We start from the raw sequence: 17,277 nt of genomic DNA on the forward strand, positions 1-17,277 counted from the left end.
CGTCCAGGGTGTATCCTGCCTTGATGCCCGATGACACCTGAGATAGTTCGGATAAGCGGTAGAAAATGAGTGAGTGAGTGAAAAAATGGGCAAGCCTAAAAAATATGAGTGACTTTGACAAGAGCCAAATTTGATGTTGAGGTGAAAGCATCTCTAAAACAGCAGTTAAAGATAGACTTAGTTAAAGCTCATTGGCTCATTAATGCAAGTGGGAAGCAAAGTATGTCTAGTCGGCTCTCAGAGAAGACCTACAGCACAAATTGCTTGTTAGATGTTAGAACACCACAAAACTGAAGGTGTTTACACTGGACATGTGAGCATCAGGACTTGACCATGGAGCAACGGAAGAAGGTGATGGATCATATTTTCTTTTACATCATGTGAACAGCTGGGAAAGTGATGGCTGGTGGATACAGTGTAATGCTCTGGATATGTTCAGTGTTCTACTGGGAAACCCTGGGAGCTGGCATTCATTTGGATGATACATCCTTAAGCATACCTAAACATTGTTACTGAAAATTTACAAACCTTCATTGCAACGGTGTTCCCATTCCCGTTCCCATTGCAATCGGTGATGATCCCTGCCACACTGCAGAAGCTGTTCAGGAATGATTTGAGGAACATGACAAAGATGTTGATTTGGCCTCCAAGTTCCCCCACATATCAGTCTGTTCGAGTATCTGTGGGATGTGCTGGAGAAAACAAGACTGATCATGGATTACAAGCTTACAACTTTTCCGGACTGCTGCTAACTTTTGGTGTCAGGTAGCACAGCACACCTGCAATAGTCTTGTCGAGTCCTTGCCTTAACAGATTGGAGCTCAAATATTGTCCGCATGATTGAATTATGCTGGGGTTGAAAAAAGAATAAAAAGTCCTAGTGTACATAGATATAGATGTAGTTGTGTCTATAAAAAAAGCGTGCACTGGATGACGTGTTAAGTGTTACGCTGCAGATGAAAAACAGATTTGAGACAATGGGTGTGAACTTCAGCCTCTAGCAGATAAGAGGGTGTGATTTAGACACTACACAGTGCAGTGCGCTTTAAAAAAAAAACATTTATTTATTTATTTTTTTGATATATGAGGTTTTTAAAGTTCTATGAAAACTCTACAATAATTGAAATTCATGACGCTCCATGAATATTGAGTCAGTTAGCATGTTGCTCGACGTGTCATGATTGAAATACTGCTACTCTGTCGATCGCATGAGCGCGCAGTCAGATTCAGTCGGACATCACGCAGTCCTTATCTTCAGACTTCACCTTTGGCTGCTTCCTCCCTCCTTATTACAACTTCCTGTTGTTCTAAAAACAGGTTTCTTCAAATGTTAAACATCCTTGTATCTCTGATCAAAAAACAACAGTGTCACAATGGCTTCAGGGACTTTTTTGTTGTCCTGTATGTCAATAAGTAAACCTTTAAATATTTCCAGTTTTTCATTGTTCACACTGTCTTGGTTAACATTTTTGCCTTTTATTTTTTGTTAAATAAATGAGTTTTTCCGTTGTTTTCCTCTCTTCTTGTTAACCCTGATTAGACTGTTTACTGACATTTCCTATCTCATTCTTTTGCTTGTGTAATGGGATGAATAGCAGTGGCGTATTTTGAGAACGCAAGTGATGACAGATTTATAATTCAGTGTTTTTGTGCTTCCGGTTGAGTATTTGTGCAGATGTGCATCCAGTTTTTTTTGCATATATGCCTCACACTGTAAGAATGGTTGTGTGTACGTGTGTGTGTGTGTGTGAGAGAGAGAGAGAGAGAGAGAGAGAGAGAGAGAGAGAGAAAGATTGACTCATGTTATACTCATGTTATTATATGTCTTGTCTAAGGCCCAGATCAGATCACAGTGCAGCGTGTGAAGGGAAATGGAGGGAGATTTCGAACAACACTGGGACAAACCACTTTGGCCAGCCCACCAGCTTCATTGACAGTTCACTTAAGGTAACTGCAGTGATATTTTGAAGTGAAGGCTACTGCTATAGGCAAAGTGGTCTCAGTAATCTAAACCACAAGAGCCAAAACGTTTATACACTGATTAAACTGTAAACATTGTCTAATATATTGTTCATCATGCTAATGTTCATTGTTATTATTATTAATAATAATAATAATAATAATAATAATAATAATAATAATGATGCTTGTTCTCCCCATGATTTGGGGTTTCCTCTGGGTTCTTGGGTATCCTCCATCCACTCAACATGTTCTGTAAGCTGATTTGCATTGTCAATAGTGTGTGAATAGGTGTGTGATTGTTCCCTGTGATGGCTGGCACCCCATCCTGCCTTATGCCCTGAGTCCCTTGTGATAGACTCCCAGGTTCATATAGGATAATCGCTACAGAAAATGGATGGATAGTTGCTATAATAATAATAATAATAATAATAATAATAATAATAATAATAATAATAATAAGCTACAGCAATTTAGGAGGCCAAACATTTTCTGTCCCTACCACTTAGTGATGGAGATAGACTAGAAGCAGCCATTGGGACCATCGATATTTGTACGTATGTCTTCAAGCTCTTGCCTCACATCATGTTTTGAGTATCAAAAGTGTCAAGTGTGATATATGTGATAAAAGCATAGTTGAGATATGCCTTGAGTTCCTGTTTGGTGACTAAGCCATCAAATTCATTTGCAGGTTTTGAACGTAACATCCCAGATATCAATAATCCTAGAAACAAGTATTTTTGTACTAGTTCCGTGATGCTGTGATCCAATTTCGTTCCAAGGAGATCCAGCTACTTTGTGTGTCTCATGTTTTTTTTTTTTTTCGTGTCTGTTGTGTGCTTTCTGCAGACTGTTAGCACGCTGAAGATCCAGAAAGCTGTAGCTCATGCACTGTTTCGATGCATTGCCTCCAACAAAGTGGGAGAGGAGGACAGAGTCATTATATTTCAAGTAGCACGTAAGTGATCTCTTGAGGGGTTAAAAGTACCCAAGTTATTTACACAAGTGCAATTACTCATGGAAAGAAATACTCAAAGAAATAAACAACTTCAAATATGAACGCAGAAAAAAAGCTACAGGATACAAAGAAGTGTGTGATGTCTGACTTTAATCACAAACTGATTTATGTTACTGATAGTAAATTAGTGCTCATTTCACCAAGAAAACCAGAGAACATGTGAAAACATTAAAGATCGCTTAGTAACGATGATTTATAATAATACATTTATAATCTATAATGGTAATGCTGCTTGGTGATGGCTCTACATGGCTAAACATAGACAGACTGGAGACTATTATGAATTAAAGCTATAGAGAATTAAATTTATAAGTTGCTCAAAAGCTCCTGGTTACACAACCTCTATACATGTTTATAATCACACTTTCCGGCGTTACCGAGATGAGGATGGCTTCCAAGCCGAGGAAGGTTTCTTCCGCATATCGTCTCAGGGAGTTTTTCTTCGCCACCATTGCTTCAGGCTTGCTCAATAAGGATCAAAATCAATTTAATTTGAAACTTTCTAATCTCTATTCCAAATTTTTATATTTCTTTAAAGCTGCTTTGAGACCATGTCCATCGTTATGTCCATCGTTAAAAGCTCTCTATGAATAAAATGTCATTTTAATAAAACTAACGATCCAAACTGTTTGATTGCTGAGAGCTTGATGTAAAAAATTATCAGTGTGCAGTCTATTTTGTACATCAGTTATCCAATCAACCATGAGGACTGGATGGCTACAGTAAGTACTGTACTGTTCTATTTACTGCCTTCGATGACATGTTTTTGTGAATGTGTCACAGTCATGGTACATCAGGTGCTTCTGTCTCACCATGTTGCTCACTTTCATCGTTCTAATCAAGATCAATGATCATCATCGTTAATTGGAGTAAAATGTTATTATTTCGTCACATTTCACCTCGATGACCTAGCAACTTGTTAGAGACTAGACTCTGTGTTAGGGATGTTTTCTGGGACAGAATTCCAGAGACAAGTAGCGGTGCGGCTAAATAAGCGCCTGTGGTGGTTAAACAGGCAGAGGGTGTAATGAGAGGCCTTGATGAGGAACAATGGAGAGTACGAGAGGGAGTGTAGAACGCTATAAGATCTGAGAGGTACGGTGGAGCAAAGTTATAAAGAGCTTTAATAGTGAAGAAGAATTTTTAAATTAATACATTGTTTTATAGGGAGCCAGTGGAGTTGTTGAAGGTAGTGTTAATTTCGTCAGACGAGACGAGACGAAATATGTTCGTCAACAGCCTTTTTTTTTCATGACTAAGACGAGACGATGACGAGACTGCACCACTGTCCAAAAACGCTGACTAAGACTAAATTAACATGCATTATTGTTGACGAAAAAAGACGAGACGAAAATGTTTTGTATAAAATAAAAACTAAGATAAAATCTCTCTTCATTTTCGTCTACAATTGTCTCTGCTTTTTCATCAGCTGTTACGCCTTTAAAATATTCACAACGAGTTCGCGGCTTCGCGCTGTTTAGTGTGTGCGTAGAAACAATTCGTCCACACACCGCTCAAAAAAATAAAAAACTCCTGAGTGCAAGTCCACCCCTGGTCTAGTCAGGCTTTTTGTGTTAAATTATATTTCCTGTCGCTGCACAGGCTCTTTTATTGTACATGACAGCTTATGTCCCGATGACCGGTCTTTGCATTACGATTAAAAGCAGTAACAATAAAGTAAAAAATGTGATGTGCGGTCAAGTTCGAGTGAAACATCTGTGAAACACTTTTTTTTACTGAAATGTTTATCAGTAATAATCTCAGTAATAATGTGTTATTTTAAAAAAGACTACAATTTTTTGACTAAAACTAGACTAAAATTAAAAGACTTTTAGTCGACTAAAACTTGACTAAGATGCCTTGAGTTTTCTTTTGACTAAAACTAGACTAAAATGACGAGACTTTTAGTCGACTAAAACTTGACTAACAAAAAAAGATATGTGAATGACTAAATATGACTAAAACTAACAAGGACATTTGGCACAAGACTAAGACTAAGACTAAATTAAAAATAGGTGACGAAATTAACACTAGTTGAAGGAAGGGGGTAATGTAATGCATGATGGGAATTTGGGTTATGATACTGGCGGCAGAGTTCTGAATAAGTTGTAGTTTGTGACTGTTAAACTATTTAGAAATCTTCGCTAGTATTTTTAAATAAACTTTAAGATTCCAAAATTTAATCTATAACGTTTTACCTTTTCTCACAATGAAAAATGATCATATGTGTAAAAAATATTTTTTTAAAGGACGTCAAAGATTATAGAAAAATTTGGAGATGCTGCAGTTGGATTTATTGAAAGACCATGTGGATCAATTAAAAATAACAATTTTTACGTGAAAAATAATTTCAAGTGGGATCACTTTTGGAACGAAAATATTAATCACTAACAACTAATATGTGTAATGTGTAATTATGTGTAAAGTTAGTGATTAAAATGGGACATGGTCCAAAAGTGGATCCAGTTTTGTGTGTCCAGTTTTTTCCATGAAACTTTTTCAAGCAAAGTTTTTCAGATTAAAAAAAAAAAATCTAAGTGAAAATAAGGTCTTATGGTTAAGAGACAAGAATGTGCATGTGCTTCCTTGAGTAAAATAAAATGTCTAAATAAATAAATAAATATATAAATAAACAAGCAAGGAAAACTCATAGGAAAAATTCTATACAAATACAATTGCTTTTCGCCATAAGTGTAAAATCCTGTTGGTAAACTTAATCGTATGCTACAGAAGAGATGAAAAGAAATAAAAAATTGTATTATTTCTATCGTAATGCTGCTTTGTGACAGTGTCCATGGTTAAAAGCGCTATATAATTAAAATTCAACTAATTGAACATTCACACAGTCTGTCTCTTTCTCTCCAGGTTTCCTCAATCTGAGTGTTTTCCCCTCCAGCGTCCCTATAGAGGAGGAGGACGTGTTGTTGCGCTGTGTAGCCGACCGCGCGCTGTACTCCAGCCTGAGCTGGTATAGAGTGCAGAACGTGTCTAACCCGACCAAACTGCCTACCACCGTGCCTTGTTCCAGCCTCAGTCTGTCTCCCCTCAGCCAGCCCAATGCCACTGTCTCAGGCCTGCAGGGTCCTAACGTCACCCTGGACCTGTCTTTACCCAGGGTGAGCTGGCAGGACCAGGGTTGGTACACTTGCCGCATGGAGAACGCTGACAGCAGTGAGAGAACCTGCCTGCTACACAACCTGCGTCTCAGGGGTAAGGACATTTCTAAGAGAATTTTTAACTGTAGTTAAACTTGATTCAAATATTTCTGCTCATAATTTCAATCTTAGCTCTTGAAGCTCCAAGAATTGTGAACAACTTGAGTGATCAGAGGGTGAACGTGAGCGATTCTACCATACTGGAATGTGACGCAAGGGGCACACCGACCCCCGTCATTACCTGGTCAAAAGACAACCAGACTGTCGTTAAAGGATCTGGTGAGAGAATTTTGGTCAGGTCTTTGAGGAGAATGTATCAGCCTGGTTATCAAAAGTAGTTTAAAAGTAGTTACACGTAGTAATACTTTAGTTTTCTACACCATTCAAAAACGGTTGTCTACTTTATCATTAACGACAAGTTGTTACAATCATGCTGATTATGTTTGAGGGTCTGTGGTTTGTGTAATAATTTCTAGGTATCATTCTGGGTTCATCGAATCGCGTTCTGACCATCCAGAGAGTAAAGAAAGAGGACAGCGGTCTGTATACCTGCACAGCCTGCAACAAACAGGGCTGTAGCTCCATCCAGGCTCAGCTTACAGTGGAGGGTAAATGTTTTGTTGTATATGGTGTAGAGTTTAGACTCCATTGCAGTCAAAAATACTGGAGATTAATTTAGATGAATTAATATCTTCACATCAGTGGGGTCCAAAAGTCTGAGACCTCTTGTAACATGGAGCATTAAATGTCTTTGATCAAGTTGTCTATGCTTATCTATCTATCTATCTATCTATCTATCTATCTATCTATCTATCTATCTATCTGTCTGTCTGTCTGTCTGTCTGTCTGTCTGTCTGTCTATCTACCTATCTGTCTGTCTGTCTGTCTATCTATCTATCTATCTATCTATCTATCTATCTATCTATCTATCTATCTATCTATCTATCTATCTATCTATCTGTCTGTCTGTCTATCTACCTATCTGTCTGTCTGTCTGTCTGTCTCTCTATCTATCTATCTATCTATCTATCTATCTATCTATCTATCTGTCTGTCTGTCTGTCTGTCTGTCTGTCTGTCTGTCTGTCTGTCTGTCTGTCTGACTGTCTGTCTGTCTGTCTGTCTATCTATCTATCTATCTATCTATCTATCTATCTATCTATCTATCTATCTGTCTGTCTGTCTGTCTATCTACCTATCTGTCTGTCTGTCTGTCTGTCTGTCTCTCTATCTATCTATCTATCTATCTATCTATCTATCTATCTATCTATCTATCTATCTATCTATCTATCTATCTATCTATCTGTCTGTCTGTCTGTCTGTCTGTCTCTCTATCTATCTATCTATCTATCTATCTATCTATCTATCTATCTATCTATCTATCTATCTATCTATCTATCTATAAAATGCCACTGTTTAATAAATAGGGAAACCTTATGGAGGTTAGTCCTAGTCCTGTTGGTTATTGAGCAGGTAAAAAATAGTAAAAAATAAAAAAAAGTCTCTGTGAGCAGCGTTTTGTTTTCATCTTGGATTGACTGATTTACAGTATCTCTATTCAGCCCTGGCCATGGGCTTGATGTTAGCTTTTCAGGTCCTGGCTCTTGTCTGAGATGGCGGAATTGATTTAAAGTCTTGAGGTAAAAATAGCACTATTTTTAGCTAGTCGGGAAGAGGGCTGTATGAACGTACATCCTCTCAGGAGAACACACACACAAAACAACAGTACATAGTCCCAGAATAGAACGAGTGAGCTGAAGCACCCACCTACTTTCTCGAGAGGCCCCGAGAGAGAAAGAGAAAGAGATCACAAGGAGGCACATAATCAGGGTGAATAGTGATAACAGAGACACACTAAGTGTACGTGACTTGTCCCTCGACAGCATTGGCTGTAACGGTCACAACTGCTCTGGCTAGCTCATTAATAAAGGCTAATAGAAAGGACAGTGTACTGAATACCATGTGTTTGTGTTACTAAAATCATATTAAATCATTTCAGGATACATGCAAAAATATAAATTTAATAGAAACCTTTTTAGAAAGATATATGAGAGAGAGAGAGATAGAGCGAGAGAGAGAGAGAAAGAGAGAGAAAGAGAAAGAGAGAGAAAGAGAAAGAGAGAGAAAGCAGCAGCTAAATGAATAAAGAAGACCAAGAGGAGAAGAGTTATGTCAGTAGTTAACAGATTAGCAAAGAAACTTTTGCTAAAATATGAGAGATAATGAGAGCCCGAGGCTCTTGTTAAGGGAACGATAAACTTCAAGGTGTAAAGAGAGAAAGGGGACACAGTGGCTTAGTGGTTAGCACGTTCGCCTCACACCTCCAGTGTTGGGGGGTCGATTCCCGCCTCCGCCTTGTGTGTGTGGAGTTTGCATGTTCTCCCCGTGCCTCGGGGGTTTCCTCCGGGTACTCTGGTTTCCTCCTCCGGTCCAAAGACATGCATGGTAGGTTGATTGGCATCTCTGGAAAATTGTCCGTAGTGTGTGATTGCGTGAGTGAATGAGAGTGTGTGTGTGCCCTGTGATGGGTTGGCACTCCGTCCAGGGTGTATCCTGCCTTGATGTCCGATGACGCCTGAGATAGGCACAGGCTCCCCGTGACCCGAGGTAGTTCGGATAAGCGGTAGAAGATGAATGAATGTAAACAGAGAGAGTTCCTGCAAGCTTATTTAAATTAAATTAAATGTTAGATCAAAAGTTCACATCCAATTGCAGCTACTACAGTCTCTACCACTAGCAACATGCATTCATGCCTTTACAGGAATAAATCACCAGCTCATTATAAACAATTTATTCAGATTTTTTCTGAAACGTTAAACTGCTGTGACTAGCAATACAATTCCAGTACGAATTCAATCCTCACTGTCTTTTTCATTTAATTATTATTATTATATATTTTATAGGCGCAGAAGAGAAGATGAATGTGGAGCTGATTGTGCCAATTGGTGCTGTGGTTATCGCCATGTTCTTCTGGCTGCTCATTGTCTTTGTCATACGCAACAGAAAACGGGTGATATTTCACTTTCCATCTTTCAGTCTCTCTTACACACACACACACACACACCACACACACTTAGGCCACAGCTTCCTTTTTCCTTTGTGAGTTCCTACAATTACATGCCCTACTGTGGGTTATGAAGCGTCATAATGATTTCATGCTGCGTGTATGGGACAGCCAGGGCGGGACTTGATACCTCTTTGTAACTCATAACTAATGAGGTAATGAGGGTCACTCACTGAAGATCATAAAGGGATTAATGCTTTTGTTGATGCCTAGAGTCATGTCTTTTTAATCACTCTTGCTCACTGACCCATTTCTCCTCATGCAATCTATCATTTTCTGTCCTTAGCCCACTGACGGAGATATGAAGACGGGCTACCTTTCAATTATCTTAGACACAGAAGACATGCCAATGGACGAGAACTGTGAGAGACTCACCTACGATGCCAGCAAGTGGGAGTTTCCACGTGAACGGCTTAAACTAGGTGAGTTTGAGACCCATAACTCAGGATGTGCCTTCAAACATGTAACTCAAGAAACAATTTCGAAATAATTGAATTAAAGTTAACTCTTTTTTTAACCAAAATGAAAATTGCTCCTGATTAGCTTGTCTCCTGTTAAACCCCCCCCCCCCCCAAACTTTTATTTTATTTACCCAAAGGTTTTTATCTTCTAACTATCTCAAAGTGAACCAAACATGTATATCAAACCCATTTCTGCTCTCTGAGATGCCCCAAGTGCTTCTTCATAAACCTTTATAATTCTTTAATCACTAAAAGTCTGTGTAATGTTATCCAACAGTGGGAAAAACACGTCTAACAACAGAGAACTGACTCAGAATTTTTTTATTCGTTTTCATTCCACCAGTGGAACAGAAGGCTAGTGAACTGGTAAAAAGGAAACAAACAAAAAATATGGCATGTTTAATGAGGATTTAAAAAAAATTGCATAATATAACAAATTCAGGGGGGCACGGTGGCTTAGTGGTTAGCACGTTCGCCTCACACCTCCAGGGTTGGGTGTTCGATTCCCGCCTCCACCTTGTGTGTGTGGAGTTTGCATGTTCTCCCCGTGCCTCGGGGGTTTCCTCCGGGTACTCCGGTTTCCTCCCCCGGTCCAAAGAAATGCATGGTAGGTTGATTGGCATCTCTGGAAAATTGTCCGTAGTGTGTGATTGCGTGAGTGAATGAGAGTGTGTGTGTGTGTGTGTGTGTGCCCTGTGATGGGTTTCCACTCCGTCCAGGGTGTATCCTGCCTTGATGCCCGATGACACCTGAGATCTCCCCGTGACCCGAGGTAGTTTGGATAAGTGGTAGAAAGTGAATGAATGAATAACAAATTCAGAATTTAACATTGAAACTGGGGATTTTAGGGGACCCGCTGGGGCGAGGAGCATTTGGTCAGGTTTTGGAGGCGGCCGCATTCGGCATTGAAAAGGCCACCACCTGCACAACAGTAGCTGTGAAGATGCTGAAGGGTAAGTGTACTACCACTAGCACATTTTATAGCCTTATTTTTATAAACGTTTTGGTCTTAGAAACATCCAGGTGAGATATGTCTTAATATTAATCATGTAATTGGTGATCTATCTAGCTGAATGCAAACTAGGCAAAGTAACAAATTATTTATTTATACACTGAGCATGGGGTGATTTCCCCAGGCAGCCACCCTGGCATCTGTCTTTATTGCCATTATGTTACCCAGATGCTTTTATGATAAGGAATCAGAAATCTTTATAAAGTAACAGCCTTGTAGCTTTGTCTAAAATGTAAATAATCTTAGATTGTAAAAGCGTTAGGATTATATTCTACAAGAAGCTTGCAGAATATAATACTAATATTACTTACATTTTAGACAAAGCTACAAGACTGTTACTTTATAAAGATGCTTTTACATGAAGGATTACATGATGCAGCCTATAACAGAACATGTTTGGTAAAGAGTTGGCTTGGCTTGACACCTCGACACAGCCCAAAGATGCTTTCTGTAAATGGCTCTTACTGTAAATGAATCTATTTGTTCTTAAACATTTTTTATAGTCTAAAGAAGCTTTTTCACTACAAACAAACCTTTTGTACAATGGAAACACATGTTCCATGGATGTTAAATGGTTCTTCATAGAACCATCCATTTATTGTTTGGATAGTGCTGATTAATTCGTGGCTTAGATGCTGTGAATGTTATTTCAATAACTAAGCTCCACCACTTACCAGAGTTCTTCTTCCTCTTTCCTCTCCTTCCTTGTTCTCGCTTTCTTTTTTGGCTTCCAGACAGGTAAGTTCTGTATATTTTAAAAAGCATCGCAATTCCAAATAAACTTTGTGAGTTTAGGATGCTTTTGGATTGTCCTGGTAAACCATTGCACAGAACATTATACTGTACATCAGAGGTTTCGGGGAAGTTGAGCACTCGATCACTTGAATACATTGTTGGCCTTGGGGAAGCCGCCTCAAAACCCATGGCTCAAAGCAAATCTCTGTCCTGTAGATATGAAATGATTGTAATGTGTAACATCTGCCCAACTACAGAGGGTGCTACCTCCAGTGAGTACCGTGCCTTGATGTCCGAGTTGAAGATTCTTATCCATATTGGTCACCATCTCAATGTGGTTAATTTGCTAGGTGCTTGCACCAAACCAGGTGGTGAGTCCACTTTATCATAACTAAACACTTTATATTCTTAATTTAGTTGAAGTTTAAAGCCCCACTTTAAGCACCAATGTCTTTAATAACAGTACTTCTAGTACACACACTTCACTTTGCAAGAACTGTTTATTGTTTGAAGGAGCCATGGTTACAGAGTAAGTTCTCTAAAACAACAAGAAAGTTGCCATTACTTTGCCATCACTTTGAAAACCCAGTAAAAGCTATTTATTTTCTCCCTGTCTGTCAGGTCCACTGATGGTAATAGTGGAATACTGTAAGCATGGAAACCTTTCCAGTTATCTGAAGAGTAAGCGTGGAGAATATAGCCCCTTTAAGGTAAACATGGGGGAAGGTGTATTTAATGTGGCTCAACTGTGTGGCTATTCACTACATACTGTAGGTCTTATGGCCAAAGCAACAAGAATACAAATCCTGATGATTTGCTTACAAAGGTTCACAGGAGCTCTTACATGTTGTTGCAGAAGCACAGGCCTCAGCTGATGGAGGATAAAGCTGGTGGAACGGAGGTGGACCTGAACGAAGGGGATCTGGGGATGGGGACTACTGCTCGATTGGATATCTGCACTGGCACTGCCATCTGCTCTGGGCTGAGAAGTGAGTGGAGCGCCAATCTTCAACAAGATAAGCAAGGTACTGCTAGTCTGCCAAACTACCATAACATACTATAACAATAACTACTAAATTATTTGAAGATCTTAATAATATCCAAAAGAATCATGGTGTTATGTCACTATTAGAATTATACAAATGTCTCTTTTTCTAAATTCGTATACTCATAGTTTATACTCATAAACACTCACACTCATAGTTTATTCTCATAGTTTATACTCACTAACATCAAGAAATTCAAGAAAAGGTCAAAGGACAGATTGACATTTACTTTGCCTTCATTTAATGATGTAATTCTTGAGTGATATTCTTGATTCTTGGTTATGAATCTGTGTGCTGCAGAAAGCTCAGACTGGGATCAGTTGACTATGGAGGATCTCATCAGCTATAGCTTTCAAGTAGCCAAAGGAATGGAGTTCCTCTCCTCTCGAAAGGTAAATCTCAAAAACACGATTATATTTGTGTGTATTTGTAGTATGAGCATGTGTGAATGTAAATGTACAACCTTTCTGTTCCTCTGTCAGTGCATTCACCGGGATTTGGCAGCTAGGAACATTCTTCTTTCTGAGAATAACACTGTGAAGATCTGTGACTTCGGCCTGGCCAGAGACGTGTATAAAGACCCAGATTATGTTCGCAAAGGAGATGTGAGCACACATATAGATTTTCTCATAAGCTATGACTGCACATCAAGATATTTAACTCCTCAATAATGTCAAACCTGATCTCCCTCGTAGGCACGTCTCCCTCTGAAGTGGATGGCTCCAGAAACAATCTTCGACCGTGTTTATACAACACAGAGTGACGTTTGGTCTTTTGGGGTACTACTTTGGGAGATCTTCTCTTTGGGTCAGGGAGTTTGCTATCTTACAATAATTCATTAATCAGTCACTTTTTTGTAGGTAAATTTATTTGCCAAATCGCCTTGACCTTGATAAATGTTTGTAAATTTTACATTTTCTGATCGAACAAAATGCGATTATTGTTGTAAGCTTGTATCATAATTATAGCATATAATGAGCATCATAACAATTACTGTACACTATACAATACATTACAGAAGAACATCCTGCAATAATCCTTTACTGTACCTGTTGTGAAATGTAGGTGCATCTCCATATCCAGGAGTGAATATTGATGAGTCGTTCTGCAGGAGGCTAAAAGACGGTACCAGAATGAGACCGCCTGACTATGCCACCCCTGAGATGTAACTATACTTCCCTTGCACTCATAGTGTTGATATAAATACAATATATTAGGTATACATGAAATATACAGTAGGGTTTTTCACACTGAGGTTTTAACCAGGGGTAAAGGAACATTTCACATATCGTCGCTGTCGGGCGGAAACCTCGTATGTCCAAATTTGGTCAGTTTCATATTTTTTCACATATCGATGCTATTGATCAGTCCCCACGTTGGTCTGTTATTTTTACAAGTTATTAACCAATCTAAAGTCTTGAAAATAGCTTGAGCACAAATCTCATAACTCCATTGGACACTTCAACTGTCCACCTCTTCCTCACTCCGCGGGAGAGCTTCACGGCATATTTCTCCTCAAGAAGAGTCGCAACGAATCAACACGTCTTCTGAGGTAAATGTCTTCAAAACACTGGGCTCAAAGAAAAAAAAATCTTGACCCCCGCTAGTTCTGGTGCTCGTCTGAGGACAGGAGTTTAGCGCAAGACAATCCACTGCAACGCGGACTAAACCCTGTGCACTGCAGATAAGGTACGACTTTTTTTAATTTCCTGAAAAATAACAGTTTTTTAGATACGAGGATTCCGCCCGACAGCGACGATGTGTTATATAGAAACTAGGTTAGCTCTGAAGCAGGATTAGCAGTGATCAACAGATGCTAATTGTGTACAGTGTGAAATGATGTGCATGTTATGTCTAGAGGCTTAGCAACAGACACACAATCAGCAACACTTAACAAAAACGGCTCGGTAGATAGAGTCAAAGCAAGTGTGTGCCACAGCAAGGGGGAAAAATTAGTGCCAGAAGATGCCTGGTGAACTACACAACAAACATAAAAATGATGTTAAAGTGTGAAATGTGATATTATTTGGAGCATTTTTGGAGTATCTATCCACTAATAATAGTTTTTTTTTTGCAAATATGCAAATAAACAGAAGGTTAAAAAAGGGTTTTGGGCTGTACGGTGTGAAACGTCAGATCCTGAAGAGACAGGATTCGTAATTTGGTGGATTTGCTGGGTAAAGCAAAGAGAACTGTTTTTCTTTACTTTCATGCATTAAGAAAAAAGAGAGACACATATTAGTTAACTCGTTCTAATAAGACACAGGTAAGAATCATCACACATGCAATCTCTCGGTATACAGCCGGCACCGGACCACGTCTCTGCCATCACTGATACACTGATTCTTTTATGTGGAGCTCTTTATGTTGCCATCAAACCATTCCTGGATTATTAAAATGCAATTACTGTCACATTTCAGCTATCAGACCATGTTGGACTGCTGGATGGATCATCCAAAGAACAGACCCACATTCACAGAACTTGTGGAACATCTGGGCAACTTGCTACTGGCCAGCGCTCAACAGGTTACAGATGTGTTTCATTTTATGGGTTTATTATCATTTATAACAGTGATAATAACAGTATGTTGAGGAGTGTTAGAGTTATGATCTGAGTGAATATCTTTTATGATGTAGGATGGTAAAGACTATATTCCACTGACGATGGGAGATGTGGAGGGGGGATCAGGAGTCCCACAGCTCAGAGTGACGTCATATATCAACGCACCAAGTGCAAAAAGCAAAGAGACCCAGGTTAACTATGATAATGCTCCAACAGTGAGGTTAGTATACACACACACACACACACACACACACACACACACACACACCTCTGAATCTGTATTACATTGTGTCTTTCCTTTCAGATATGCACAGCATAAATTTGAAGACATTTCACTGGAACAGAGTGCCATAATGGTAAAATGCAAGGATAAATGAAGAGCACTTCTCCCCGTTATTTTTAATACAGCTCTGATGATTTATTGTCTAATTCTTCCTCACCTGTAGAATGGCCCGATGGACTGTGGTGTGGGATTATCACATGATGAGATGAAGGTGCTCAATCATCAGGCACAGAGGATGGCCAAATTCAGGTGAGATTCCATTCCGGTCATTTCCATAACAGGTAACCAGCCATGCTTTGGAGGTCAAGGAGAACTAACTTGAAGTCCTGAACTCCTCAGCCCCCTGCTACGATGTAAGAGTAAGGAATCCGTGGCCTCCGAATCATCCAATCAAACCAGCGGTTACCAGTCCGGCTACCACTCGGATGACACAGAGGCGCCTGTGTATGCCAATGAAGAGATGATAATAAAGAGGGACGCTTTGAAGAAACCACCGTTAGCCAAAAGGGACGACAAGTTTCAAACAGAGGTCCGCTATAGCACTCCTCCTGTTTAATAAGAACCACCCATAAGCCAACAACTACATGATTAAACAAAGTGTTGGTCCAAGTGTTTTTTTTTTTTCTTTGCTTGCCTGGAAAAGCAGATTCATGCAATACTTCTGCTTATGATAGGTTGGTGCTTAGACAGGATTCCAGGCCATGCTACTGTACACAGCAGTTGTTTTATCTGAGCACAGCTCTCCTGACATTCTGGTGATCACTGGCAGTATGGCTTTCTCTGTAGTTTTTATTTAATATGATTTAGTCAGGTACATTTATTAAAATCAGTCAATCTCCTCAACATTAAAGTGCTGCGTGTACACACCTGTAAGTGTATGTCGAGATTTCAAATTATAATCATCGAGTATGGATATAAAACACATATAGCCTTTCATATAGCAGTCATCTGATCTCTGTGCATTATCTGATCTGAAACCTGCAAATCATTTCAATTAATTAACCTGATTTTAAAGCAAAATGTAATTTATTTCCTGGGTGCAGATAAGTTGTATGTGTTTGCTTTGCTGTAAATGTTTTTGTTGGAATTTATTTAAAGGTCAATGTTTTTTTTTTTTTCCTGTTCGAACCTGAAAGACTGCAGAGCAAGATAGCTGCTTTTTAAGTCCCCTCCCACTTCCTGTAAAAAGAAAGACACACACTTTTTTTCCGGCATGTTCTTTTCCTTGCCTCTTGTTCTTCTTTACATTATATTTTTCTTTTTTTCTTTTTTTTTTGGCATGGAAGAAGAATATATTTTATGAAACCTGTCTAAAACATAACTAGTTTTCTAAAATAAACTTTTATCAAAAATATTTCTACCTAGTTGTAGGTGTCAGAATTTGTGTATCAATGAACACCATCTGCAGCAATATATACCTTGGGAAATTAAAGGGTAGAAAGGAATGTGTGCGTGTGTGTGTGTGTGTGTGTGTGTGTGTGTGTGTGTGTGCGTGTGTGTGTGTGTGAGCCAGGTTGTGAGACCCCTCTCTTCCTGTATCTGTTTTGTTATAACCTTGAGCAGACAAAGCATTCATAGTAATTTCCAAAGTATGTGTGTGTGTGTGTGTGTGTGTGTGTGTGTGTGTAAATCAATAAAAAAATATATTAACTATATTTGTGCATATGGTTTTAGGTGGATGTGAGAAAAGACCAACAGTTTGAGCATCTCATTGTTTCATTGTTTTTGTGGATATGTGTGTACTGTGTAAAGGAAATAACATCCTTCCATCCTTGAACTTTTTCTTAGACCTACTCAGCTCAATATGACTACCCAGAATAGCCAAGGACAGATATACAGGGGTTGCCAATTTAATATCTGTGCACTGGCATCACATGAAAGTAGGATAGTTCAACTAAAAAATACATTATATTTCACTACTACATGAGCACCCTTGACACGACTGCTTCATTCCACTGCTTAGACCGTTCTGAATTTGTGAC

General features: G+C 39.0%; 1 protein-coding gene across 1 annotated transcript in view; it reads left to right on the forward strand.

Annotated features, from left to right (window-relative positions):
* Positions 1–16,621, forward strand: part of kdr (kinase insert domain receptor (a type III receptor tyrosine kinase)) — a 27,407-nt gene extending 10,786 nt beyond the window's left edge. The window contains exons 11-30 of the mRNA XM_060866772.1: positions 1,836–1,947; positions 2,809–2,917; positions 5,843–6,187; positions 6,265–6,411; positions 6,609–6,740; positions 9,035–9,141; positions 9,482–9,617; positions 10,505–10,609; positions 11,661–11,774; positions 12,025–12,113; positions 12,260–12,428; positions 12,750–12,841; positions 12,932–13,054; positions 13,145–13,256; positions 13,515–13,614; positions 14,870–14,975; positions 15,087–15,232; positions 15,317–15,368; positions 15,459–15,544; positions 15,635–16,621. Coding sequence (XP_060722755.1) covers positions 1,836–1,947; positions 2,809–2,917; positions 5,843–6,187; positions 6,265–6,411; positions 6,609–6,740; positions 9,035–9,141; positions 9,482–9,617; positions 10,505–10,609; positions 11,661–11,774; positions 12,025–12,113; positions 12,260–12,428; positions 12,750–12,841; positions 12,932–13,054; positions 13,145–13,256; positions 13,515–13,614; positions 14,870–14,975; positions 15,087–15,232; positions 15,317–15,368; positions 15,459–15,544; positions 15,635–15,851 — 2,599 coding nt within the window. The 3' untranslated portion in view covers positions 15,852–16,621. The remainder of the gene's footprint in view (positions 1–1,835; positions 1,948–2,808; positions 2,918–5,842; positions 6,188–6,264; positions 6,412–6,608; positions 6,741–9,034; positions 9,142–9,481; positions 9,618–10,504; positions 10,610–11,660; positions 11,775–12,024; positions 12,114–12,259; positions 12,429–12,749; positions 12,842–12,931; positions 13,055–13,144; positions 13,257–13,514; positions 13,615–14,869; positions 14,976–15,086; positions 15,233–15,316; positions 15,369–15,458; positions 15,545–15,634) is intronic.
* Positions 16,622–17,277: the final 656 nt, after the last annotated feature.

Source organism: Tachysurus vachellii, chromosome 3 (assembly GCF_030014155.1).
Source record: "Tachysurus vachellii isolate PV-2020 chromosome 3, HZAU_Pvac_v1, whole genome shotgun sequence".
NCBI classification, from domain to species: domain Eukaryota; kingdom Metazoa; phylum Chordata; class Actinopteri; order Siluriformes; family Bagridae; genus Tachysurus; species Tachysurus vachellii.